Source organism: Rhea americana, unplaced genomic scaffold, assembly GCF_003343005.1.
Source record: "Rhea americana isolate MKP2758 unplaced genomic scaffold, rheAme1 scaffold_92, whole genome shotgun sequence".
Taxonomy (NCBI): Eukaryota; Metazoa; Chordata; class Aves; order Rheiformes; family Rheidae; genus Rhea; species Rhea americana.
Window position 1 is genome coordinate 2,351,741 of NW_028187111.1, and position 21,958 is coordinate 2,373,698.

Consider the following 21,958-nt stretch of genomic DNA (forward strand, 5'->3'; position numbering starts at 1 on the left):
CTGTAGTTGCGAACAGTTCATCATCCTACTACTGTACAGTGCATCCTCTCCTTCACACTACAGTAACTTCTCTTATGACTGTCTCCTTTGGAAGCAGCAAACAAATAGCATAGTAACTGTCAGGATGGAGACATATTTGAATGAAACTACTTGATGCATGACACTAGATGTGTCTCATCCACATCTAGGCAAATATGCAATTATAGAAGCCCCTAGGAACAACTGGCAGAGCTATATGAAGATTGCTATTTGTAAAAAGAGTTTGAGACCCATCTCTTGGAACTGGAGCATGAAGTGCTGCTCTAAATTACCTAGACAGGGAAGGAGCAAATGAACCATTACTCCCCCAAAAGTTATTTACTAACATCAAGTTTTCTAAATAGTGTGGTTATTACACCCGAGGAGCCATCAAAAGATTGAAACAGAACTGTTAACAAGAACTGATAACAGAACTGCTTGCCTTGTGTATAATTGTTAATAATAGAGAACATAAGGCAGGAGACAGGAGAGACAATAACTAAGATGCTATGAAAAATCCAGTTGAAGCTCAAGCTAGAAGGAAACCCAGCWTTAAGTACCTGAGTTGACCTGTAAGTCCAATAGTAAAATTACCTTTTCAGCAAAGTACGTGGAAGCAGCCTCTACTGCATTATAAAAATTGTTACAACTGTTTTTTTTTTAAAAAAAAAAAGGAAAAAGAAAAGCACATACCACAAGTTAATAATTTACAAAAATGCAGCAGACTTGCTCACTTTAATCATCCCTCCCTCCCTGCTCTGAGAACAAATCATTTTATCTGATACAGGACAAGTACAACATTGCACCAATTCTGTGCAAACTTCTAGTGAACTGGAGCAAGTATAATGCAAATAACCCTTGCTTCCCATGCTTTCAGTCTGCCAGCTGTACAAGAGCACAATCATTGACTGCAACCCTTTAATTTGCTCCCACAGAACTCCATGAACAGAGTTGTCTGATAAAGCATATTGAAATATGCCTTTAACTGATTGCAGCCATGTCTTTCCTTGTCCCACTGAAAAGTGAGTAGATGCAGACCAAGTTCTTGCACCTCTGCAGAAATAGCACAGCTGTGCTTACACCATCTGAGCACCTCCACAAACCATAAACAGGTGTCAAAATAGCAAAAAACCTTGCCAGGTGCCTTCTATGGATAGGGCACAATCCCAGCAGCAATCCATGCGCTGATTCACCTCATTCAGTTAACACATTGCCAGAGTTAGCTGATCTCTTCAGCAGGAGAAATGAAATCCATTTCTAATAGGCGTTCAGCTAGAGGAAAAGCCTGCACCTTTGACAGCTGCCTCAGAAACAGCTCAAATATATGTACATGCAACAGACCATAAAGAGTTCATTTCACTAGGCAGAGACACTCATTCTGAGTTGGCATTATACCCCACAGTGAAAGGTGAGTTATTCCACACAGTGAGGGGACAGATCTTCATCCCAGTCACTGGGCATCATCACAGATGTTCAGCCACAAGAACAGTTCCATGGCCAGCATGGGGGCTACATGACCCCATCCTAGTGCTGGGGTCTTGGGCAGCATATGCTAAACCACTGCAAGAACCATCTTTTCCTTCTTCTTCCTCTTCCTCTTCTTCTCCTCAAAACGGTCAGTAGCATCAGCAAAAAATGTCACCTTATCTTTGGCCTCAATCTCCCTCTTCAGGTACTGCAGACCTGCCATGTTGAATCCCAACACATCCTGTAGAGAGAGACCAGCACTGTTTGACATATCTCAAGCTCATTAAGGGGCAGAAGGTCCCACTGCCTACATTAGGTGACACTGTGGCCACCCTCTACTGAGAGAATATGAAATCAAGATAATCCCATAGACTTAAATAATGCAGCAATGCAGCATTATTGAAATGCAAGTTCTATCTGAGATGGGGAACAACCTTCTGTCTTAAGAAGAGCTATAATCCATTCTATTTTCCAAAAGACAAGTTGCTGGCGAATTTCTAAAGTTGCCCCTGGGAAGATACCAGCACAGTCTGTATTATTTGAGACCCAGTAGCCCATAGAAAAGCCCAAAAGAAGGGAAGCCCTCCTTTCTGTATGCAGAAACTACAGAACCAAAACCCAAACAGGTATTTCAAAGAAAACCAAAAGTAAGTGGGAGGGAAGGAGAGCGGAAGGGGGGCAGGCAGGCAAGAGGGGTCTGTGTGTGTGTGTGACAGCAGGACTGGTTAGCCTCACAGCAGGAAAAACAGGAGGAGAAAAAAAAGAGCCTATTTGCAYAGGAAGAAAGTGACATGGGCTCCGACCCCTACAGATTTTCCCACTGGGCACCATGGACAACTCACGCCCCCATCTATTGGGGCATCCTGTTATTTAAGATACTGRAGAAGGAGAGGCTGTCATGCTCACCCGGGCCTCACTGACTCTGGAGATGGTGGTTTTCTTCAAATTCTCTATCACAGTCACCAGCATGTGATTGCTCGTGATCTGCCCAAAATGTATCCTGGAAACAAAGCAGACAGTAAGCTCTGATGTATGCAGCACTGTTCTTAGTGACAGTCAGTCAGTCGCTCTTCTGAGCCTTTATATTTCGTAGAAATAGGACTTTTCTTAAATTTTGCCCTTGGACCAGATTTAACAGGCATGGGCATATTCAGCTGGAAAAGCTATTTCCTCAAATTTCTCTTTAACACACAGTAGTTCATGGGGAAGGTCTCCCTGAGGTACCCTCTGAAGGTGTGGGCCCTAAGATCACTCACTATCGGTGAGGGGTGCTATTTCAGCCTTGATGCTTTCATGTCCAGGAGATGGGAAGAGCGGGATCAGCAGCCCCATCAGGGCAATGCTAAGCATGTCCACACTACTCTCCATCTTGATCAGTCCATTCCCACACGTTGCTGCGACAGGCTTGACACACTCACTGCACCCCGGAACTGCAGTGATTCCTTATCTCCCACAGAGACCAGATTTTTATTCCGAAGGTGGCTTCTCAAGAGCTTCAGAGCCAGAAACAGATGAAAAAGTCCACATGTTCTCCACACACTTACGCTACATATGTTCATGGAAAACAACAGAGACTTTGCAGCTCCAAGAGAAGGAGATATTCCCCAGCTCCATGCTGTCCCAAAGCACTGCCTCACAGCACAGGAGCAAGGAGTACCTCTCTGTCACATAACTGGCACAAAGTGAGCTCATGACATGTACCAGCAAGAGGAAAAGGGCAAGGCCACTATGACCAGGGCCTTGTTAGAGCTTCCTCAGGTCCAGGTTCTGGTAGCGACAGCAGCAGTAAAACTAGCAGATCTGTCAGGAGGAAGACTCACTTGAGTAGGAAGAGGAGAGCTCGGCACAGGAGTTCTACCTCTGAGCCCAGGTGAATATGTTCATTGAAGAGTCTGAGGAGGTCGGGGACATAGGAGAAGGGCAATACCAGGAGAGACTCTTCCAGCTCACTGAGGGGAAAGCAGAGAGACAGGAATGGTGCAAGAAGACTGATAAAAAAAGCTGTGCTGAACACTCCCTGCCRTTGTCTGTGAATGCCCACAGACAAAGCACACTACGCCCTCAGAGACTAGAGCCCATGCAAACATCTTCTGGCACAGGGAGCAGGCACACAATCTTCCCTCCCCAGCACTCCCAAGCTGCTTTTCGTGTATACATGCACCTCCAAGCAGTCAACCCCCACACACAAGCTTCATTCAACACTTCCCATGGAAGGAAAACTTTTTGTTCTCCAACACTGTGCACACTCCAAAAAGGCTGCCAGAGACAGTAGCTCTTGGTTCTCCTGCGCTGCCCATGCCCAGCAGTGCAGGAGAGTCCAGTGGAGTTCATGCCGGGATCCCACCTAGCATGCAGTGCTCAGACACAAACCAGCTCAGCAATGAGGCTCTTGCRACTCACCTTGACTTGACCTTCTTGAAAACTTCTAGCACATACTCAGAAGGCTGTAAGAGAGGACAGACATCAGCTCTGCACATCAAAAAACATTCCAAGACAAACATGTACTGTAAGATCCATTTCATCCAATTAAAACCAGGCAATCACATCTTGTGAGAYGGACTGATCAATCTGAACACAACAGATAAAGAGGAAATCCCCTCAGCTCCAGTCAGCTGTCAGTCTGGGAAGGTCTCATTCTCCCTCCGCAGGGCATAAACTCAGTCTTCTCATGATACTCTGAATTGTGAAGATCATTGCAAAAGCATAATTTATATCCAACCAGCTAAATTATCTCATACATAGTGATAAGTCTTGTATAAACTGGATAAAAACTTGGTGAAATAGCTAAATTATACGTACAAAACTTTACACAAACTCAGTTCCCAGAGATTTAATTCCTGCTACTCCTGTTTATCTGCTGAAAGTACTTTTGTATCATAAGATGCAGAGCTGGGAAGCAGTTAGAGGGAAAACAAAAGGCAGTTTCACCTGACAYTGCAACTCTCTTCTCTGTATAAGGACAGCCAACCTAATCTCACCCACATCCCAAAGAAAGTGCTTAACTACTCAATCATAGGATTTCATTCACCCCTGCTCCATCTGTTCAGCTTACAATTAAAATTGCCCACAGTCACAGAGGAAGGGAGAAAACAGCTCGGATTATGCGTTTACAGATGTCAGACAGGCAGGCAAGGGTGAGAGGGACAYTGAAATGGATTCTCAAGTCCATTCTCATTCCAGTGGATGTTCAGGTATTTTGTATAAAACAGGACAACTCTACTCAAATACACTATAGCATGGTAACTGCACCCTCCTGGCAGGAGGGAGACGTGCTCCTCAGGCACAAGAAGGATCTGAATCAGTTTTCCCATATCTTGCGAAAACACTGTAACCACCAGCTCAGTCTACACACGATAAAGTCAAGGCCACCATCAGGGTTATGTGCAAACAATGTCTACATCTAGCTGTGGTACTTTTACTACAAACATGCAAAATTAAAGTGTTTATTTTGCAAAAGAGTGCTGCATTTTCATTTCAGGTTGACCCAAACCAAGCCTCCCCAGGGAAACCGAGTGTTTTGGTTCAGCCAGCACAGGAAAACAGAGCCCCACTCCAGCTGAGGATGGCGTACAGCCTGTGGCCTGGGCATTCCACTTACTGTAATATTTCCATAGGCACGGAGGATGGGATTAACAGGAAGTGGAACCTAAAGACACAGAATGGGTTAAAATGAGGTATGTATGGGTGTACAAACACATGTTCTCAGAGAAAATTTTAACACACAGTAAAAGTTTTTAATCAAAAATCTTCCTGGGATTCCCACACTTCCACCCTGCCCAGGACCTCACAGAAGGCCTCATTTGCAGCTGCAAAATAAATCTAGTTCTCAGACATGTCTCAGAGACAGTCTCAAAGACTAACTCCYTTTCTTCCACTTCTTATTTTCACCTCACCTTTCGCACATGTACCATAGCTCCTGATTTAGCAAGAACTGCTGAGATGAAGGCAAAAAACAAACTAAACAACAGGGTGAGATTGCATGGAGAGTTGTCTCCCAGGGACATAGCTTACGTCCTACTGTGACTTCCAACATAAAAATTATTGCAAAGAACATACCACTAGTCACACCCTCCATGACACAGTGCAATCCTGTTCTCTAAGATTTCAGCAAATCTCTGCTGTTTCCAGCTATGCTAATTTTATGCGTGTGCTAGGCCTCTCTGCCAAAAATGACAGAGCTGGCAAGATACACTCACACATCTCTAGTGTGGTAAATTCCTCGTTTTTTTACCTCTTTTCCTGCAGCTTTGCATATGGCYTTGTGCTCCTTTAGTTTTGCCATCTCTTCTCTGTACAGCTCAATAGCTTCCATGATCCGCTCAGCCTGTGCGGCACAGGAACAGCACAGTCACACACACAGCAAGCCAAAAAAAAAAAACAAAGCTCATGTCCAAATGGACCAATGCAGGGGGAAGCAGATAGGCGGATGTGGAGCATCACAGGACACMTCTTGCTCAGAAAAGTAACCTTTGTTCCAGAGAGCGCCGCTACTGTAGGCTGCACACAGTAAACCCCATGGGCCAGGGGCAGCCCTGCCTGTCCCACACATGGCAGGCAGAGAAAGCTGCAGCCTGAACACCAACAGAAATCTCATGCCTTGTACCCTGGGGAGATCTCTCCCGTTGGCCAGGAAGCAGGAAGTCTGCATCTGCACCTCTGCATCTTAAACAGCAGCTTCTATGAGTTGTTGTCCTTATGCCACAGCACAAGCTACTTCTTTTCAAACTGCTRCCCCAGCCCTGTGACCCCTCCACCTTGGGTGGACCCACATAAACTTACCGCTTTGATCGTTTCAATAGTCTTCTTTCCTGCTAGCCCCGTCTCTCCTTGTGTCTCTCCAGCCACCTACAAAATATAGAGTCTGCAGCTCCTTCCTTCAAGCAACTGAGCAGCCGATACGGGTACACCTCCCACCCACCACATATCCTACTGCACTCCATGCTAAGGAAAACATCAACCCCACTACCCAAACTCATCACTTGTCTGAGGAAACACAGGATTTCCCAAGTGCACAGCTCTTCCCAGGAACGGAGGCACAGAACTAACGCTAAGCTCCAGAAGGCAGGCAGGCATAGCCCTTGCTCTGCCAACAGGGGCAGAGTGAGCTGATCAGAGTCAAAACTACAGCCCAAGCATCTGAGCTGGATGGACTGGGCTCCACACTTGTCCTGCTTAATGTGGACCAGCAGGTTGCCTGTCAGAAGGCAACAAGTCCTCACTAGGGAGCTGGTGCAGATATCAGCTGGGGACACAGGAAGAACAACTGGACAGCAGGGCTTTGGAGTCCCCAGTTACTGTGTAGCAGTCTGGTCAGTCCTGCACACTCTCCTAAAGAGCATCAAATTATCTGTAGCAAGCACTGGCATCACCTGCATCACCTGAGAGATCATAGTTTCACCAGCACCTTTCCTAAAAAATGGAAACTACCAGTCCCCTCTCACAACTCTTCTACATCTCTCCCAGAAACACTCAACTCAGACCTATGAAGGAGTCAGACAGACACCTACTTAGATGGTGTTACTCACCACAGGCTGCTCCTCCTTTGCCACACTCTCCTCATATTCAGCTTCTCTTTGCTGTAGTGAATGAAAACACAACATATTAACACAGGCAGACAAACAGACAAAAGTCCATCACAGAGTGATTGAGCAAGGGAGCCTGTGGCTTCCATCACAGCAGAACTGCAGCACCTTGCAGCCCAGTACAGAAGCCAGGACAAATCAGTGTAGGCCAACGATGCAAGTGCAAAACACCTGCTTTGTCCCTGTTCCCCACCCTATAGAGAAACCTGGTGTCTTCCAGACAGAAATTAGGGTCACCACTCAGGACGTGGCAGCAGCCCAGACAGCTCACAAAGCTGACACTAAAGAATAAAACCAATTCAACACCAGACTGCCCACCCGGCATGCAGCACAGAAGAAACAAGCCTAGCAAAGTCTGAGGGTTGTCCTAACTTACAACATGAGAGAGCCCTGTCTGGCATCTCTCATGCTAACAGGGCCCCACCAGTGCATAATTCTCTACTGATGTACTCATGCCCACCTTGCTACTCGAAGTTGCACCAAAATACACTTTTCTGGCATCAAGAAGGAGCTGTCTTTCATCTGTCTCTCCTATGACCTSCATCATTCCTAGCATACCAACAACTAGGCATCAAGATGCTGCCTATGGTTCACCTCAGCTCTCTGCAGAAGGCTGGGCCAGAAACCATTTCTTGCAGGTTTCTCATCCATTCCTGCCTCTGCACATGCTGCTATGTCCTACTCCCACTGTGGCTTGAGAACTGCTTTAGGAGAGGGAGTCAGAGCCAGACTCCTATGAAAAAAACCATGGAAAGAGACAAGAGTCACAAGTTGTTGCAATGGAATTTCCAATTGGACATATTGCGGGGGCAGGGGAATCTCCTTCCTCCAAGATGTTCAGGAATCASCTGGACAGATCTCTGAGCAGTATGATCTAGCTTTAGAGTTAGCCTGCTGTGAGCAGGGGATTGGCCTAGAGACTTCCAAAGATTCCTCCCCACCCAAATCTTTCTGTGAGTCTACTACTCCCTGCAGTGCAAGCTCAGGAGAAGAAAGGGCCTCTTCCAGCGTCCCTGAGCTCTGAGGCATGCTACTGAAACAGCACAGACCTTTCTCACTCTTGGAAAAGGGGCAATCAGGACAAACTGCATCTAACAGCATACCCCCAGGAGTCTTCTGTTGAACCACCCCTAAAGAACACTTGAGTTGAAGGGAGCCTGCCCAAGAGATTAARAGGTTGCAATCAACAGACTGTAGAAAACCACAACTATCGGAGAAAAGCCTGGGAAGCAGGAGAGAAGCAAAGCAGAGAGCAAGTTAGCCAGGTGTCTGCAGTGCAGTACAGACAGGAGAACACCAGCAATATCTGCAGTGCTGTCTCTCAACAACTCAAGGCAACAGTCTCATCATACACAAGATGTAATCAACCCTGGGTACTGTAACACCAGGCTGTAGTTACAGGTCTGGGAGTTGTCTTAGGCAGGAAGGATGCAACTCTCACCATCTCCCTTTCCTCCTCCAGGACAAGGGGCTCTCTTGTCCTTTCCCAGAGACGCAGGGACTTGTCATGGGATGACGAAACCACATAGTCTCCACTGGGACTGAGTGCCAAGCACCACACCTCCTGGTGATGCCCCTGCACAGTAGAAAAAGCAAGTAAGACATGAACACCCAGCTCCCAGCCCCTGAGAGAAGTGCAGCTCATGTTGGAATAATGCTTCCTTTCAACAACCTCCAAAACTTCCTACCTCCAGTGTCTGGATGTGCTCAAATTTATCTGCATCCCACTGCTTAATCTTGTTGTCTTTCCCCGCTGTGAAGAAGAGATGGGATTTGGCCACAAACTGGAGATACATCACACTAAGGGGGAAAAAAAAGTCAGGGAGACAGGGACTTCATAACACGTGTATAGGAGACAGCAGAGTGTCCTAGATCAGCATCCCACCACCCTCGTCACCATTTATCTCTGGAGAAATCCCTTCTGACACCAAACCGCACTGCAGCCCCACCTGCCATGATATTATCCCAGGCGGAGTTCACAGAATCACAGAACAGTTGAGGTTGGAAGGGACCTTTAGGGATCATCTAGTCCAATCCCTCTGCTCAAAGCAGGGTAAACTAGAGCAGGTTGCTCAGGATATTGTCCAGTTGGACTTTGAATTATCCTCAAAGATGGTGACTCCACAACCTCTCTGGGCAACCTGCTCCAGTGACTTCCCCCCGACTCTGTACTGGACAAAAGGGTCATTGCCATATCATAAGCCTTTGAAGAGAAGACAGCCCACAGTCCAGAGATKCTGTAGGAGATGACTGACCTGTCATCATGGGCAAAGAGAGAACGGTGACAGTCTCCAAAATCCAAGCCCCAAATCTTCACATTCCTGTCAGCAGAGCCAGTTGCAATGAGAGCCCCATCCTACAGAGCAAGGCAGAGAAAGGAGGGGTGTGATMAGCCTACAGACAGCCCCAGGAGGAATCACAGCTGAACCACTAACTAAGCAAGAGTAAATAGGCTTTTACTTGGCCCCTGAAGAATGCCCTCCTGAACCCTCTCCCTCTTCTCATCAGGGTGGTATGTGTTTGTGGTACTGCCACAGTGCCCAGACAGCAGGCTTACTCTTCTTCAAGCTTTTGCAGGCATTTAAGACCTTAGCTTAAATCTTGACATTTCTGGCTTCCAAGCAGCCTCATCCCAGGTCACTCCAGAGAAAGACACAGCCCAGTGAACAGGCACGAATAGGTCACTCTACCTCAATGCCTGCTCTCTGCTCCACCAACAAAGTGATTCAGACCCAACTAAAGTAGTAAGAGTCTGGTCAGTAACTTCAGCAGAGACCCAGCGGCACCTCATAAGATGAGCCAGGATAACCAGTTTCCACTCCTCACAAAATAATCTTGTCATTCCTGTCACAACCTCCACTCTGTGACCTTCTCCAGTGAGCACAGGACTGTGGGGTCAGGAAGGGTTTGCCAAGTCCCTTCAAGACAATGTTGACTGTTAAGTTAGTGCTTTCTTGCCACCTTCTTGCTATTGTCCTAGAGGTCCCACTGCAAGCAGAGGGTTCTCACAGTCATCAACACTACCATAATTCCATCTGCAGCCCTAATAGTACTTACRTAAGAAATGTCCATGCACAGCACTGGCAGCTTGTGTCCATACAGAGAGAGGAAAAACTGAAGAAGAGGAAAGGCATCTCAGTTAGACACGATGTGTAGAGATTTGTAAAAACCTCAAACACTAGCTMGTCTTCCTCTGCCTCAGAAGCACTGTCCTTCCAGCACAGCACCCACTCTCACCCTGCAGATGGTTAGCAGCAGGGCCATGCTGGCAGAACTGAGATCAGGGTGGGAGTACCCAAGCTGAGTAACCGCTGGTGCTGAGCATCACCGCCTGTGACGATCAGGATATCTGTCCGTACTGGTCTGTCTTGTGTCATTCCCTAACACTCACATGCTCACAAACAAGTCACAGACCACAACATGCACTGCTTACAAGGAAAGTTCTCTTCAAGGTTTTGCCTGTGCTATGTCCCATTTAAGAGCCATGTGCGACACTGATTTGTCCCCACCCTCAAGATGCSAAACAGCTTTGGAATGTCATCATGTCTGCAGGCTTAGGGTGGACCTTGTCACCTGCGGATTCCCAGTGCTTTGGGGAGCAAATACAGACTTTTTCCCCAGCACRGGCCAGCCATAGTTCTGTCAGGTCTGTTAGCAAACAGGCACCTGAAGTGGGATGTATGGGCTCTCTTYGACTCTTTTTAGTGTTCTGGAATAAATGGGCACTTTCCCCATGCATACCTCATATTTCAGACTACAATTACATCACTTCCTGCACAGCATCCCAACCAACTTGGCCATGTACCTTGAGTGTGTCAGTGTAGAAAATCTTCACAGTGCAATCCAGTAAAGAGACAGCCAACAGCTTCTGGTTGGGGCTGTACCGCACACAGAGAACATCTTCATCCAGTTSCAAGATGCGCACCTGTTTTATGGACAGTCTGGCAAAGAGAAAGAAAGAATTGTTCTTCGATAGGTGCAAGACAGAAAGAGGTATGAACACAACCCCCACCCCTTGTACCCTGGGAACATAAGCTTACTCTAACATGCAGCACCTCCATCCTCACTAGGACTTGAACAAAATAGGACTGGAAATAAGCATGGCACTGCAGGCTGATAGATTTCACTGCTAAATCTACTGCTTAATGATGTGGAGGCCCTGCCTGCGATTAGAGGCTAAATTCACACACAAGGAAGRCACTGCAGTCTAACAAGACCCCTATTTCAGCTAAGTTCAGACCTTCACAAAACAACTCTGAGCTCACACTCTTCTTCATGTGTCCCGTTCACATGCCACAGGCATTTCTTACAATGCACAGCAAAGGCCAAAGCATCCATCAGTGAGAAAGGACACTGTAGCTGAATGCAGCCTAGAAAGCTTTCTTTTCTCACCTTTTTTGAATGCTGCTTTCATCCTTCACAAGCTCAAACTCCCAGAACTTGACACATTTGTCAGCACCTCCTGTCACAAAGCCACGCTGCAGGGGAAAAGCATTTAAAATGAAAGTAAAACCAAAACCAGTTTCACTATAGCCCAGAGAAATCTTACACTCAAGGAAATGCGAATACACAAGGTTTTTGAAATGCTCTGCATTCCCACAGTGTTAATAGTTAGGAGAGCATCAAAAGCAGCACTTGTTCTGGTTGGAGCATGCATTGCCTGTCAGCTGAGCAACAGCCACACCAATTTCAAAAGCTCTGAGAGGCAGGTCAGAGTCAAAGACTCCAAACATGTATCAAGACATGGGCTGAAACTCTGGCACTGAAAGCAGTCATCTCCACTGCAGTTAATAAAGTGCATGTGTTTAGTGGGTAAGCTAACACACTCACTGCCCCTGGATCACACACATCTTACCACCACCCCACAAGAGTAGCTTACTAAAGGAACCACAGCTCAGCCTGGCACTTTTATGTTAAGAACAAGCATAAAAACTGTCCAGTTTTTTATGTATGTTTTAATTGGTGGAGTAAGTGAWACTGCAGAGTTATGACTGAAAAAGCTAAGTAAGTGTTTGGTTGGATTCAAAAGGCGATGGTGCATTTGGCACTGCTTTAACCCCTACAATACATTTTATCTAGCTCCTGGGTCCACCAGCCAAAAAAGATGCCAGAAACTTTAAAAGATCTCAAGAATGAGTCTGGAAAACACATTCTGCCAAAGAACACACAAGAAGTTCAACATACTCTGCCGAGGGCCACACAAGAAGTTCAACAGCAGTAACAGACAGATAGGCTGAGTGATTTGGTGGCATTCAACAAGAATGCAAAGTGGACAAAGAACACTATGTTAATGGGATTTTTAATCCAACAAAGGTACCRGCAGATCCAATGACTGAGATTTAAAGCTCAGTAAGATGAAACTACAAAGAAAAGAAAAATTTTACAAGGAGGATAATCAGTCACTGGAACAGATTACAAAGGGCTAAAGGTCTCCACAGCTGGAACATACCCACAAGATGCATGCTGCTGCACAAACACACTCCACTGGAGAAGTCCGAGTGCTCTCAGTCACGCAGAAGTCAGATTAGGTGTCAAAGATGGCAATATTCAGCCCAAAGACACAAGAGACTAGAGAGATATTTCAAACTTCTGCATATATCTTAAATATTATTAGCTGCATCTTCTGCCTCCCAGGATGAGGGGTTCCCATGCTCCCATCAGTAGCACAAACACAGCACTACAGGAAAGAGCTACACAGACATGCAACAGGTCATGCTTAGAAGGCTGGGCGAGTTACCTGGTCTGGCGAAAGAGCAATGGACCACACCGCCTTGTCATGAGCAGCAAGTGTCTCCATCAGACTCCCAGAAGCCAGGTCATACAACTGCAGCTTCCCTGTCTAGGGGAAAGAAATCAGATGAGACAAATTAGCCCCTCCACTTCACAGCATACTCCAGAACAGCTTATGGAACACTAATCAGATCTGCAAACACACCTAAGCCTCAGGCTATGGGGGCCTCTCAGAAACGGCAGAGAAGAACAGCTCAAGGCAGAGCCCAGAGACAAAAGGTCTGAGCTAGCAAAGACAGTGGCACAGCAGCCATACCTAATGCAACAAGGGAGCTCCAAGGGCAGAGGAGAGCTCAGAGCAAACACTCCCAGACTGCCCAGTACACAGGAGGAGTCACAGCACTGCCCTACTCCCTGCTGCATTTGAGGTTCTGTATAGGAGTCACTTCTGATGAGCACCAGCCTCCGCCCTCCCACACCTCTGTTGCTCCTAGCAGGACAGCACCCCTGCCACCCCATCTCCTAAGAAGCCAACTTCGTTAGATGTCTGTTACGCATAGCTGGCCAAATTCCTCAGCTACATCAAGGACTTCCCAAAGCTTTCCTCAGCTGTCCAGCTGAAGCTATAGGAACTACCCTAAGGGCCTGGGAACAGGACAGATACTGTCAGAGAGGTTTTTATACCTAAAGTGAATTGCTCCATATCAGAAGACGCAATGCACTTTCAGTAAGGYCAGCTTAACAACATTTTCAGAACATACTTGGGCACAGCCTGGAGCAGCAGAAAGGAYACTATTTACCTTAGTGCCAACGATGACTTGTCGATCTCCAGGCACAAAGAGCGAGCASAGTGCATACTCACACTCCATCGTTCGGATGCACTGCAAGGTCGATCTGTGGACAAAGGAAGAGTCCAAAACCTCTCATCACATATCAAATCTGGCCCACTAAGTGTGACATGCTCCAAATTTGTCTTTCAAAGAAAATAGCCTCTCCTCTGGGACAACACTAGATCAAAATAGCAGCCTAATCAATCTAACACTAGATCCTTTAGAGAAGATGTCAAGAAAAACAAATGTTCCCTAAAAAACAGACAGCAGCTACTGCTTAGCCTAATGGTTGGTACCTCTTATTAAAAATAAAAACATAACCCCAAACACATATTGATATGCGCTGTGTTTAGAGATTTGTCCTTCTGTGTCTGCCACTTAGCTCAGCCTCAGTGTGCTTTATAACATCAAATTCCATGAGTTAATCATGCAGTTTTAGCTCCCTGGCTTCTCAGTKTCCAGGAAAGAGAGGAAACATAGCATCCCATGTACCTCCTCTATTTCATTTGCTTTTATATTTCTCCATCCTTTCCTCTTCCTTATCACCACCTCTGTGAACAAAGCATCCCTAAGTTCTCAAAACAGTCACACATAGGATAGGGGGACTGACACACTGCAGACCTGTTCCAAATCTTTACAGACTCTGCAGCTGCTGAGAGAATGGCAATGTTGTCAGAGCTAAAAGCCAACGTCCTGACATCACTGCGGTGGCCTCCAATTGTTATCTTAGATGCACGGACAGCCTGWGGGACTTGCGCTGACAGGTTCAGGTTGTATGACTCAATGATGTTGTTCTGGAGCACCAATACAATCTTCAGCTCTCCTTTTGGGGAGAGAATCAAGTCAAACGACCTGTTTGATTAAACAAAGTCAGAGCTGTAGTTAGGGTCAATAAGACAAAATGTAGGAGAAATCAAACAGCATGGATGAGCAAGCAAGCAGAGGTGAGCAAGTGCCACTATATAAAGGAATTGCTTGTGGAAGTGTGGATGGATCAGCAGCTCATGATAGGCCTCTCCCCAGCTCCAAGCTGAACAGATATCAAGAAGGAAATTTCTTCCCTCTCCTCCCTGTAACGAGTCGTGCCTAGCCCTTCCCACATAGCTGCATAATTACAGCCCACCCTCTACAAAAGGGCTTTCCACTCACTTGATTTTAGCAGAAGCTCTGATGTTAGTGACCCGCTGAATCTCCTCCTGTAGGCTCAGCTCCACACTCCCTTCAGGCTCTTCTTCAGACTTCTGTCTAGAAACATCAGTTAAGTGAGAAGATTCAAGTAATTTGGCACCGCCACCATAGACCAATACAGGTACAGAAATTAATACAAGGGCAACACTTAGCCTGCTGAAATCAGCTGCCCCTTTCTCCAGCAGTACCACCTGTTTTTAAGAACTGGGTGAGCCAGTGAAGCTCATTCCAGTATGTAGACTAGTCAAACTGTCCCAAAAAGCCAGTCTCCTCTGGAAGAGAACTGCAAAGCCACTTGACAAAAATACTTGAACACAAGCACATCATAAATGTGCTTGGATACATGGATACAAAATAGACAGTAGAAAGCTGCATTCAACTAGGACAGGTTCTGMACAACTCCCACCACCCTTCTCTCTCCAAAAGTCTTCAGCTGCTGCCAAACAACAACTCCAGAATTACCTGGCCTACATTTCAGTTTCAGATCTCTCCCAGAGAGCTGTTGGAGGCACCTGTTAAGTGCCAGGATACCCAGAGGGACACTTAATACAAAGCAGCCATGTAATAAAGCTCTCATTGGTAGGTATCCTTGCTTGCTGTAAAACAGAACAGGAGGTGTCCAGGTCACTGACTTTTCACTCTCATTTCTGAACTTCCTATCAGTCAGTTACTTTGCTCACTTCATGCAGCAAGTAGTGTAGATATAAAGGTCAAACACAAGTGAGCAGCTCTGCAAATGCATTTTCCAACCATTCCCCTGTACATTAGCTTTTTTTGCAGGGAGAAGACTGAGAAGGAAAAATATGTCCTTACAATCTCTAGGAGTAGAGAAGTGTTGTTCAAACAAACACCAAGAATGAACASGAACAGTGCCCCCACAATGCAGCAGCTACCACAGACAGAATGACTAGTGACTTGGAGTTCAACCCTGGTGTCATGCTGCTCAAGGGGTTTCCTGCCAGTTCTCAGGACAGAGACAGCATCTAAGCACACCCAGAAGACTACTTACTTGGCTTTTTTCTTTGCTTTCTTCTTTYTTTTTTCCAATTTCTTTTGGACTTCCTCTTCAGAAAGAACAGAGAACACTTCCAGCACAGCATCTGTTCCCTAGAAACAGGGCAAACAGTCACAGGCTGGCCCTTGCAGAGATTAACCAAGGTCTCTGACAGCTGCCTCTGATTCACTAGCAGAGCCCTCCGTCACTTACATGACAGGCCAAAATTTTGCCTGTTCCGTCTGTGGCAAGAGTAACTATTCGGTCTCTCCCTTCCCGCATGATGGATCCAACTTTGCTGCACTTTAGGAGGCGCTATAGAGAAAACAAGGAGAAGAACATTGGTCTGGAAGGTCAAGTGATCTTAAGTAAACTCAGAAGCGTCCTGGGAAGGGAAGTTAGAAGAAGAAAAGGGAGAAATGAGCCTACAGGGTCCTGGTAGAACAGCTAGTAAGAATAATCTAGCAACAAAATAAGTTTTTATATGACCTACAGGCTTACCTCCTTACGCTTCATGCATTTTAGTTGAAAATAATCATTGGCAATCTCAGTGGAGAGTCAGTGGTAAATCATAACCATCTAAGAAACATGGCTGAATTTGCATGCTACAAAGGCAGTATAGTTGTGCTGCCAGAAGAGACAGAACTAAGGCGTAGAACAAACACTTTTAAACTGGTGATYGAAGGGACAGGAATCCTCTGAAAAGAGGAAGTGGAAAAATGTATTTAATGAGGTCAGGTGTCTACCATAATTACAAGCAGTCTGAAATCTAAGGAGGATCCCAAAAATCTTCCCCAGAAAGAGGGATTCAAGAAAGCCTCCACCAGCAGCACAAATGGGAATGGTTTCCCACTATGGGATATGATACCACACATAGTAATGGTGCCACTCTGACCTCTCAGTTTCCATTATCGAACTACAAAAATGAGCATCAGCACTGAACTGAGCAGTTGTCAACCAGCTAGTGACTATTTTATTCCCTTGTTGTTTAACAAAGTGTTAATTAGCTGTGTCAAACTTTAAACACCTGCTAGTCTCCCTACGCAGAGTGCAAAAACAAAGCTTTCAGCAGATAATAACAACATCTGCACGTTTCAGCACAGATATTTCCGCTGATGCTCTGCAGGCAGATGGGGAGGCAACTACTGCTGAGGAAAATGTTATAAAGGAAGACAGAAACAAGCAGTTTTTTCCTAATACACTAAATACGATACTCCACGCATAAGCTCAATACAGAGCAGCAACACCTGAACAGCTCTCAGACTCCTGCTAGCTCTGCAAGCAGCACTATATGGATGGGTTTAGATATACTATCTCATGATCAGCGTGCAAAACAGAGTTTACCTCCTCAGGACACTCATCCAGCTCTAAGGTCTCATCTTCTCCAGTGTTTTCTTCTGCTCGAAGTGAAGAGCCTTTGCTTTTCTTGGATTCTGGCTCATCAGGGTCTTTATCCTGTTCCTAGACAAAAAAATCCATAAGGAATACTTTAAACCACAAGAACTAGGCTGTTCTCATTCTTGTCTTGCCCCCTCACTTTATTTTGCTGAAGGTGGTTGGTCTACATCACACAAAAGAGTGGCCTACAGCATGCCTGTAAGCACCAAACCCTTATCATCCACCCACAGAACTGTCTTTCCTGGCTGTAACCTTCTAGTAGTAAGAACTGAGCRTGCTCTGGAAACCTTGTCCCACAGACCTTACATCTTCACTTGCAAGCTAAAAAATATGGAAAATATTCCATCCTTAAAAAAAAGGATATCCTAAGAGCTGCTTCTGGACTTCCCAGACAGCAAAGACTCTTTGGCTCTGTCTCCCAGAAAGTCACTCAGATTTGATGTATTCCAGTCCCATCTCAGTCCAAAGCCAAGCAGCTTGTCAAGATTGTGAGGGGTGACAGAGGGAACAGTCTTACCTCCTGGATGTAAGTAATATCCCACACCCTTAGCTCGCTGTCAGCAGTCCCAGTGATCAGGCGCTTCTCTTCCGACACCAAAGCTAGCCCCCAAACCTGTCCAGAGGCATAATTTGAGGAATTGGTTCACAGCTGTTTTCCCTACCTTAACAATACCAGAGCACTTTTAATTGACTTATTTAAATCAAACCGAGAAGAAACTGCTGTATCTAGCTAGGATCTCCACCATGGACATCTTTATTGGAACTGCCACTCACTGCACAGGAGTGATAGTTCCTGGGAAATTTGGAGATTTCTCATTTGATCACTTGAAGCTTAATAAAAAACCAAAACCCCATCACAGTTCAGTTTACAACCCCTGAGAGCACATTAAGCATAAAGCAAGCCATGACACATAGTCAACAATCCTTCCATTCCTCTCTGTGTATCCTCTTTACCTCCGTACGGTGTCCAACCAGAGTTTTGAAGCAGTGCTGGGTGTCCAAGTCCCACCATTTCACCAATGTATCTTTGCCACTGGGAGGCAAAAAAAAAAAAAAACTCAGGACATGAGGGAAGATTGCTAAGCTCTTGTAATATTATATGCTCAGAAAAGGGAAGGAAATATAAAAATCTGAAACATGCTGCAACATATCACAGACAAGCTACTCAGTTTAGGAACACATCGAGTTTCACAAGCTACACAAGGACAAAAGAATAAGCAATATGGAGATGCTGCAAAAAAGATATCTAGCAATTCACTAAAAAGTGCTTTATCCTTTGGGTTCAACTGCAAGTCATGGTGTCACAAGGCCTCTTTTTCTAGCTTATTTCAAATGAGAACAATAAACTGGTCAAATTCCAAAGCTGCCTCTGAACTCCTGCCAATGCTCTCAACCTGTGCATTGACCCTCTTCTATACACCCATGCAACCTGTGCATTGACTAGGCTACAAAATAAGCAGTTGCATTCATTTTGGACAACGATTCGTAGCTGCTCCACATCTAATGAAGAGCTGCTTTATTGCTTCTTCACAGCCTCCATAAGGCTAGGCCTCCTTTAGAGCATACATTTCTGGCTATATTATGCCACCCTAAAGCTACAAGAATACCAGAGAGGAGTAATTTGAACAGTCATTCAAGTCCTTTTTGTATACTATATGATAATTAAAGCCTTCTAATTTTTTGACAACTTTCTAAGAGTCTAATTTCCCTAATAAACTTCAACTAAATGAAAATGTCTAATTTGTTTTCCATTATTAAGTCTACTCAAGGCAAAAAAAAATCTGATCACAAGTGATATCTATTGTTAACACTTTTTTTGATACATTTCATCACAAAGGAGTCAAAGGCACTTGTTAATTGTACAGATGAAAGTCAGGGAAAAAAAATTGTACGCAGAGGAGTGCATTAAGTTGCTTGAGCAAAACACACTATCATCCTCACACCAGAGAGGTCAGTCTGCTAAAAAAAACAACCAGAAGTAAGGACACAAAACTTTGCACCTCCAGAAAATTATGGTAATGATTCCTTCTGTCAATAGAGGCAACCTTTATTTCAGTTTAACTACTGAGAGAATTGAAAAGTATTCCTAAAGCTGGTCTAGGAGGATTTGAAACTGTATTAGGAAACACATACCATCTACTGACCTACCAAAAGGTTACTTTTTCCATTAAAAAGAGAGCCTCCTAGTTTTACACTGAAATGATTAAATGCACTTTTCTATTAAACTTTTAGATGACTTATTAATAAACAAACAGTTACTGAAAGATATTTGAGCAAGACTATCTCCTGTCAATGGATAATTAATAAAGAGACGCAGTCAACTCCCAACTGGTATTAGATAATTAAAAACCAATTCAACAAAACACCTATCATCTTTTAATTCCTGTAATTACTACCTATTACAGGAAACAATTTTCCTGTTACATTGCTGGGTGAATTACCCATATTATACATGAAACATAAATCTACTTAATTCTTCAAGATAAACAGCAAAAACAGTTACATATAAAATAAATATATTGCTGTTATTCACCATTACAGTAATTTTAAGTGCTATATTTAACAGGAAATTGCAAACTCTCCCAAACGCTACTTTTTGTTATAGTTATTTCCTTTCACTTAATACACTTGGATTCGGGCACTGGACTTACAAAAGACRCGGATGTGCCAAAATCATATTTTAAGATGCTAGTGAATCAGAAATACCATTACTGCATTACAGTATAGTATGAGCCTCATATAGAACAACATCACTCTTTTGAATAAGGAAAGCACAGTGAGACCTGTGAGCCTGGAAGGAAAATTCAAATGACTATCACGTCCAGGATACATAAAATGCAAGGAAAAGCATGCCTGCTTTTCTGGTTTACCACTGCACTTGGCCTGGCTCACCTGGTAACCAGCAGGTTCTTCTCCTTCAGGAACAGCACTTGCGTGACTGCATCCTTGTGCCCTTTCAGCCGGTATAAGCCACTCTCATTGATGACATCCCACACAATGACATCTGTGTCCTGCAACAGAAAAGGTGTCTCCAAGGGACTGGCATTTGTCTCTGCAAAATGTGTACCCTCTGCAATGACACTGAAAAGACTACCTGAGAGCTTCCTTCCCCAGAATCTGAATGCTAGCAATGACTAACTTAAGTGACTTTCTTTCCCTTCATGCACCTTTAGGGCAATAAACACAACTCAGCTCTGGCCACTTGTGCTATRTCTGACCTGATAAACTTTTCCACCCACGATGGCTCTGCCAGTGCCCCACTCCTGGCCTGCTCTCCTAGCCCTGGGCTCCCCAGCACCAGCACCAYTCTGCAGCCCTAACTTCTCCCACTGCCATCTTCTGACTATAGGGGGAGGCCCTGTATATGCACATAAATACACACCCACTTTAAATACAAAACATATTCCTGCAGACTGACTTTCTCCACATAGCATTCCCATCTATGAAAGGGCTGTTCTTCAGATGCGACTTCAAGSAAGCCTCACCTTTGAGCCAGACACCAGCCGGCCCCCCAGCTGGTCATACTTCAGGGCAGTCACTGCAGCCTTGTGTCCATTGAAAGTGACATTTGCTTCTCCATTTAGGAGGCTGAAGACACGGATTGATCCATCTTCATACCCAACAGCCAAGTGCAACCCATCTGGAGAAGCGCAGAGACAACTGACCTCCTGCTTGAGACCCTTAAGGATAAGGACCTACAATTTTAAGGAGATGAAACATGTGTCAGGTTGATAAATGACATGTCAGACCCAGAAAGATTTACACAGTACAAAGAATATATTCTGCTCATCTACTGAACTCCCCAACAAGAGCTTCTACTGCCTGTAAGTTCATTTTTCAGATCTCTGTGCTGAAAAAAGTGTCATTAGCCCCATTTACAAGACAGACAGCAGCTAAAATGAAGTCATTTCCCATAACTAAACAGGAAACTGCCACAGAGAGTAGCCTGGAACCCAGGAGCTCTCCTGCCCTGCATTTTAGCTGCCAGAGAACAAGAACCTTTATTCAAAAGCCTGAAAGCTTCTCACTAACCCATCCCCTCCTAYTCAGCCTCCTTTTCTCAGGTAAAGGACAGAACTGCTTTTCCACAGACCACACAAGTGCCCAAGAACTATAACATCTGCAAAGCATCATGCCAGTAGTCCCCACTTTAGTGACTACTAAAGCAAATCCTGAATCCAGCTGGTTGCRGACAGCAGGACTTACGATTTCAGAACGTGGCAGGAGGAAATCCCGGGCAAAAGCCTACAAAGCTACAGCTCACGAACTCTCCCAGACACGAGGGCCGCCCCAGAAGCCTAGCTCCACAGGGAACCCATCAGATGAAACGCACCTTCCACGGCACCCTCGTTTCATCGCAGAACTCGAAAGGGGTTTTCCCCGCTCTCACCTTCTCGCCTTTCCGCGTGTCCCACACGAAGACGTGCTCGCAGGCCGGCACGGCCACGCAACGGCCCCGCTCGCCGCGCAGCGCCACGAAGGCCGCGTTGCCGCTGGCGCTGGCCACCAGCCCGAAGAGCGCGGCCGGCCCGTAGCGCAGGTACTGCTTGGTGAGGCCCATGGCGGCCCGAGGCGGGCGCGACAGGGCGAGAAGGCGCTGAAGAGACCGCGGCTCCGCGCGGCCCCCGCGCGACCGTTACGGCCGGGATAACGGCCGCGSCACCTCCCCGCGAGCCAGCCGCCCCGCGAGGCCCTTCCCCCGCCCCGTGCAGGGGAGGCGGCTGCACCTCGGGCTGCCCCGGCCACCTGCA

At 45.7% G+C, this 21,958-nt stretch overlaps 1 protein-coding gene across 1 annotated transcript; it reads right to left on the reverse strand.

The window, feature by feature from the left end:
- Positions 1-685: 685 nt before the first annotated feature.
- Positions 686-21,952, reverse strand: WDR3 (WD repeat domain 3). Its single transcript, XM_085324523.1, has 26 exons — positions 21,598-21,952; positions 20,693-20,902; positions 20,100-20,218; positions 18,162-18,240; positions 17,725-17,820; positions 17,154-17,270; positions 16,023-16,124; positions 15,825-15,922; positions 14,777-14,872; positions 14,249-14,479; positions 13,598-13,691; positions 12,805-12,906; positions 11,460-11,545; positions 10,873-11,008; positions 10,125-10,181; positions 9,323-9,423; positions 8,756-8,867; positions 8,509-8,643; positions 7,011-7,061; positions 6,265-6,330; positions 5,717-5,809; positions 5,084-5,131; positions 3,886-3,929; positions 3,306-3,434; positions 2,392-2,485; positions 686-1,726 (listed from the first exon to the last, which is right to left on the reverse strand). The coding sequence occupies exons 1-26, from the start codon at positions 21,766-21,768 to the stop codon at positions 1,571-1,573; spliced, it is 2,823 nt and encodes a 940-aa protein (XP_085180649.1). The 5' UTR covers positions 21,769-21,952; the 3' UTR covers positions 686-1,570.
- Positions 21,953-21,958: the final 6 nt, after the last annotated feature.